The sequence below is a fragment of the Berghia stephanieae genome, chromosome 2 (assembly GCF_034508935.2).
Source record: "Berghia stephanieae isolate SIO BIC M18660-M18661 chromosome 2, UCSD_Bste_1.3, whole genome shotgun sequence".
Taxonomy (NCBI): Eukaryota; Metazoa; Mollusca; class Gastropoda; order Nudibranchia; family Aeolidiidae; genus Berghia; species Berghia stephanieae.
In genome coordinates this window covers 16,612,880-16,618,483 of record NC_088361.1, presented here as the reverse complement: position 1 = coordinate 16,618,483, position 5,604 = coordinate 16,612,880, and the positions used below count along the sequence as shown (strand labels likewise).

The 5,604-nt window shown below is 33.4% G+C and overlaps 1 protein-coding gene across 1 annotated transcript in view; it reads right to left on the bottom strand.

The window, feature by feature from the left end:
• Positions 1-1,174: 1,174 nt before the first annotated feature.
• The window catches only part of LOC144966730 (uncharacterized), a 9,200-nt gene continuing 4,770 nt past the window's right edge, over positions 1,175-5,604 (bottom strand). Inside the window, exons 3-5 of the mRNA XM_078903500.1 lie at positions 5,330-5,530; positions 3,295-3,435; positions 1,175-1,836 (exon numbers count right to left, since the gene is read on the bottom strand). Of these exons, the coding sequence (XP_078759626.1) occupies positions 1,637-1,836; positions 3,295-3,435; positions 5,330-5,530 (542 nt within the window). The 3' untranslated portion in view covers positions 1,175-1,636. The remainder of the gene's footprint in view (positions 1,837-3,294; positions 3,436-5,329; positions 5,531-5,604) is intronic.

The window sequence follows — 5,604 nt, the reverse complement described above, 5'->3', positions numbered from 1 at the left end:
CCCATTAATCAATAATATATATATATATATATATATATATATATATATATATATATATATATATATATATATATATCTGTCTATCTATCTATTATTATATCTATCCATCTATTCTTTTATCTTTCTATCTATCTGTCTATTTATTTATTTATTTATCTATCTATCTATCTATCTATCTATCTATCTATCTATCTATCTATCTATCTATCTATCTATCTATCTATCTATCTATCTATCTATCTACTCGTATCTATCTATCTATCTATCTATCTATCTATCTATTTCTCTAACCATCTATCTATACATTTTTCACTATGGAAAAAATAATATCTATTATTATTACTTACACCATTATGTTATTATATGTTTTATGAAAGTTCTTTAGGTGTAAGCACCTCTCTAGCTTTATCGTCAAGCCAATTAAACAGCTGACCACAAGGGAACTAACCCGAGAATATCACAATGACTGTGATAGCTTAAAATTATTTTGGATTGCTTGCCTTGATCAAGCCACTTCATTTGATATGCGATACGGACATTCTACAGTCCTATGGAAGTTATTAATAGGAACTTTCTTTGATTAGAAATGTGCCAGTTTTTCAATTTGATTCTTACGATATAAAACCGCGAAATAATGAACTGTGGAATGTAAAAACTGAGCATTTTGTTAATGCATTGAGGATCACCAGAAATCAAAGATTAAGAGAATGAATCTAATTTTTAAAAAATACGATTTCCTTTATTTATCATCAAAGCAATTTTTCAGGATCTCTCACGAGATAACTCATACGTCTGCCGAAGTACAGCGCAGTGAAATGTCAATTGATAGTATGCGCTTGGCCAACAACTCACAACATTGTCATCCGGAAGTATAACGGTCATCACACAAAACTGTGTAACCTTAAACGTTTATGGTTAATACAGTTTTGTGAGAATTACTCATAAACCTGGATGGCAAAAAACAAAAACAAAAGAATAACACAGACCTGAGTGACGTCATCTTCGTTCTATCTATAGAGACTTAATTCGTGTTCGAGGGGAAAACGAAATGCCGAAGAGGGGCTCAAGCGTAGCCATCGTTAACTTATAGCCTGACACTAGAACCCAACGGAACTTACAGTTTAACGTCATTTTTGTAATCCCTTCAATAAATATAATCAGTGTTAAATAATTGTTCAAATTTGATAAACGTATGCTTTATTTCTCAGGATTTCATAAGATCTGAAATACATCAAATGAACAAATGATATGACGTTTTTGAAGGTCAGTAGCTTAGTGGTTGTGAAGGGTGGAATGTATGTTATCTGCTTCTGTAGTTCCTAATATTCCCTCCACAAAGAAATGTTGTCATACTAAGGGCCTTCATGCTTTATGTTCAGAACTGGAAACAACGATCCATAGCTCAACACAATATCACCACGTAAATATTGGATCAACAAGTAATTTTAATGTATACAAAACAAATCTATCATTATTCAGATTACAGAGCAATCGAGTATAATAACAAACAAAAAAAAAAAAAAACAAAAACAAAAACAAAACAAAAAAAAAAACATTTATAATTAACCCTTAATGTGATACCTAATGGATAAATAATGATACTGGTATGCTTCTTGGGGATTATAAAAAAAAGTCTCTAATGACTCCTTTCGAAGTCGTGAAGAAGGATGACAGCGCACACCGGAAATAAGATCATGAGTGAGCAGGCCGTCATGTTGATGTCGAATGACCATGACCTTCCAATGGATATTAGGGTATAGTAGGGGATATCTCCTGAGTTCCAAAAGTCTAATAAAGCCTTAGTGTAGAAACATCCGAAAAGAATTCCCAAAAGTCCTGTCAAAGGAATAGAAGTAAAATAGAGAAAAGATTTGTATTATAAGAGGGATATTTTGATAACTGTAACAACTTTATATACATACTCTTCTGATCCCTCATTTAACTCTCTCCTTACCGACTGTTTTTAGGAGTTTTCTCGAAATGTCTTACTCACCCAAGACGAAAAACTGTTAAACTCAAAAGCAATGAGACGTTTTTCCAGAATGACGTGCTTCATAAAAAAACATTAAATTATCACAGCTATAACAAAGATGTGTCTTCAAATAGTTTAATGTAAATTACAATAAATCTGAAAAATTGAATCGTCACAAATGTGACGATTTTCTTATAGTTGGTAAGGAGAGTGTTAATGTATAGAGAGGAAATATAAATGGTGTTAAAAATGTGAAAGTTTATTAATTGTAGATAAAATACGTGTGACAAAAACTTCGATGCCATATACATTTTATCATTGCTTGATATGTATCCTCTCTTATATGTTTCATGGGGTCCGGATAGCTCAGTTGGTGGAGCACTCGCTTCATACTAAAAGGGTCCGAAACCGATCACGTTTACTATCGAGTTTGTTTTTTTTCTGCTCCTCAGCAGTGATTGGGTAGATGGGCCTGTTAGATCTGACAGAAAGTACGTTGCGTTAGACTAAGGTCCTATCGAAAGGACAGCAAGGAATTGTCATCGTCCGTTTCTTCCTTTAGAACCGGGATAAATTACTGCACCGTGAGTCTAGAAAAGAATTACTTTTTAAATATAAATTTTGATTTCAAAAAGTTCAGATAATATATATTTACCAACAATACATTCTCTGACTGGCACTATATTTTTGCTACCGTCTGTCGGTATATTGGATTGTTCTTCCCGACGGAAATTCATTTTTTAAAATGAATGAATGAATGAATATGGATGCTTGCTGTGAATGTGTGTGTCACTTCGATTATGTCAGTCTGTTTCTATTATCCAGTTAGTAATCTGCCTCCATAAATCTCTGTCTAGTGCAAGTTTTCTTAGCTTTTGAATGTCATCACGTGTGTTAAGGTGCTGAAGCAATATGATGTTTCCTTGTGTTGTTGACATCAGTTTTTCGGTTGTTGTTTCTAAATATATTTGATATTTTTTGAGATATTGATTCAATGTTGTTGGAAGTGAAGTTGGTGTACGTTCTCTGTATTTGGCTCCTTGTTTGAAGTAATCATCCATTTAGATTTGTGATGGATTATATTAATCTCGTCGGAGCACATGTCCGAACAGTTTCCATCTTTGTTTCTTTATTCCCGTACTGACTGGTTGTACTCTGCATCTGTCATATACTGATTTTGTTAGATCTGTCGGAAAGTACTTTGCGGTAGACTAGCGTCCTATCCAAAGGGTAGCAAGCGATTGCTAATGTCCGTTTCGTGCTTAGGAAACCGGGATAAACTGGAAGACTACTTTTTTCATTTTTTGTTACTAATAACTCACCACATGTTGCGTGGACCATTAATACCTTAGTTACAAAGGACTCCTGCACATTGGTAAATAAGGATATTAAGAAGACAGCAAAGGCTAGCAAAGCCAATGCGTACACACATCCGAAGGAAATGGCTGAGAATTTGGGACTCACTGTTGGAACAAAGATAGAAACAAGTGAGATTGAAAATGATCAAATGCAGACCTGCCACTTCACGAAAAAGGAAATCAGTATGACATTGTAAAAAAATCAGTATCTGGGGAAAAAAATCAGTATGAGACGTAAAATTATCCAATTATTCCCCCCCCCCCCCCCCCCCCCCCCCTTATTTTTCCCCAACACCCAAAATGGCACGCACAACGCCAATCTGGCAATCAGACTACTAACTTATTTAAAGATGGTGGCACTTGGTAACGAGTCAGAAGCCAGGGACCGCGGTAGTTTACCAGTACAGCTCGCTGTCGCTTCACAAAGGAAATGAAAACTAAATAACGCGCCGTGTGTGTTTTCTATCTGTGTGAGGGCATCACAAAGAGGCTCGCTACGTCATGTGATCTATCGAGGTATCGCGGGACGGGTCAAAGTTCACGAGACTTGAATATTTTTACGTGCAACGTGAAGCACAAAGTAAACGTAAAAGAGAGGGGTGGAGGGCTGCGGGCCCTTGGTCACTTGGTGTAATCGGTACGATCGGCATGTAAATCGGGAAATCGGTAAATACGAAAAAAAGGTCTTGCAAATCGGTATGATACCGATTAATCGGTATGAACGGCAGGTCTGCAAATGTTATGCTTACAGTCGCCTAAAAACTGTATAGATAGTATGCGCTTGGCTAAAAAGCTCACAAGATTGCCATCCGGAAGCATAACGGACCAACACACAAAACGCTGTGTAACCATGAACTTTTATAGTCTGGTTACTACAGTAAAGTGAGAATTACTCATAAACGCGGATGGCAAAAAAACAATAACAAAGACCTGAGTGACGTCAAACTTCGAACTATCTATCTATATGATGTTGCAAACAAGATGTTTAAAATGTATGTTTAAATTTATACCTTCAGTAAAGAGAGTGGATTCTGTAAAGTCACTTTAACCAATTAACCATTGTTTTCAGGAGAAAAAAAATCTGTATATAAACATTGGGCCGGGTAACTCCTCCTTCAAATATTGATAGATCAGAATAGCCCTCATCTGGGCAAAGATCTTAAACCTGGGACTTCGCGAAATGCCATTATTAATGAATTGTGCATAACTTACTTTATTGCTTTGTCTGACATATAGATAGAACGAAATTGACGTCACTCAGGTCTTTGTTATTGATTTGTTTTTTGCCATCCATGTTTATGAGTAATTCTCAATAACCTGTATTAACCAGACCATAAACGTTCAAGGTTACCCATAGTTTTGTGTATTGGTCTGTTATATTTCCGGATAGCAATGTTGTGAGCTTCTTAGCCAAACGCACAGCATATATACACGCGTGTTCCGATCTTTAACTTATATCAGTACAGCGCTTGGCGACATCGGTGTAAAAGCGGTTTATATAAGTAAGCTATTTGTTATCATCTTCTTTATTATTATTATTATTATTATTATTATTATTATTATTATTATTATTATTATTATTATTATTATTATTATTATTATTATTATTATTATTATTATTATTATTATTATTATTATCATTATGATGATGATGACGATGATGTTGATGATGATGATGATGATGATGATGATGATGATGATGATGATGATGATGATATATTATTATTATTATTATTATTATTATTATTATTATTATTATTATTATTATTATTATATTATTATTTATTATTATTATTATTATATTATTATTATTATTATTATTATTATTATTATTATTACTATTATTATTATTATTATTATTATTATTATTATTATTATTATTATTATTATTATTATTATTATTATTATTATTATTATTATTATTATTATGTACTATAATAATCTATCATCTTTTCTAACACAAATGTTTATTACTATTTGTGCATGCTTTAAAACTTACTGAACTGGTAGCTGTTATCCTCCAATTTATCGTAATCGATAGAAACACAATCCCAGTCATCATCTTTCCCACACTGTTTAGTACAGTATCTATACAATCCGTATTGAATATGGGAACATTTTTTCGTGATATAGCGTTCGATCTCCACTTTGCCTTCCAGATGACTCGTTGTGCTGAAAGCAATCGTGAGCAAGACAAGAGCTGTCAACAGAAATTACATTGGATTTATTTTTTAAAAAGGTAATAAAATGTATTTCTATTTAACAAGTTAACTG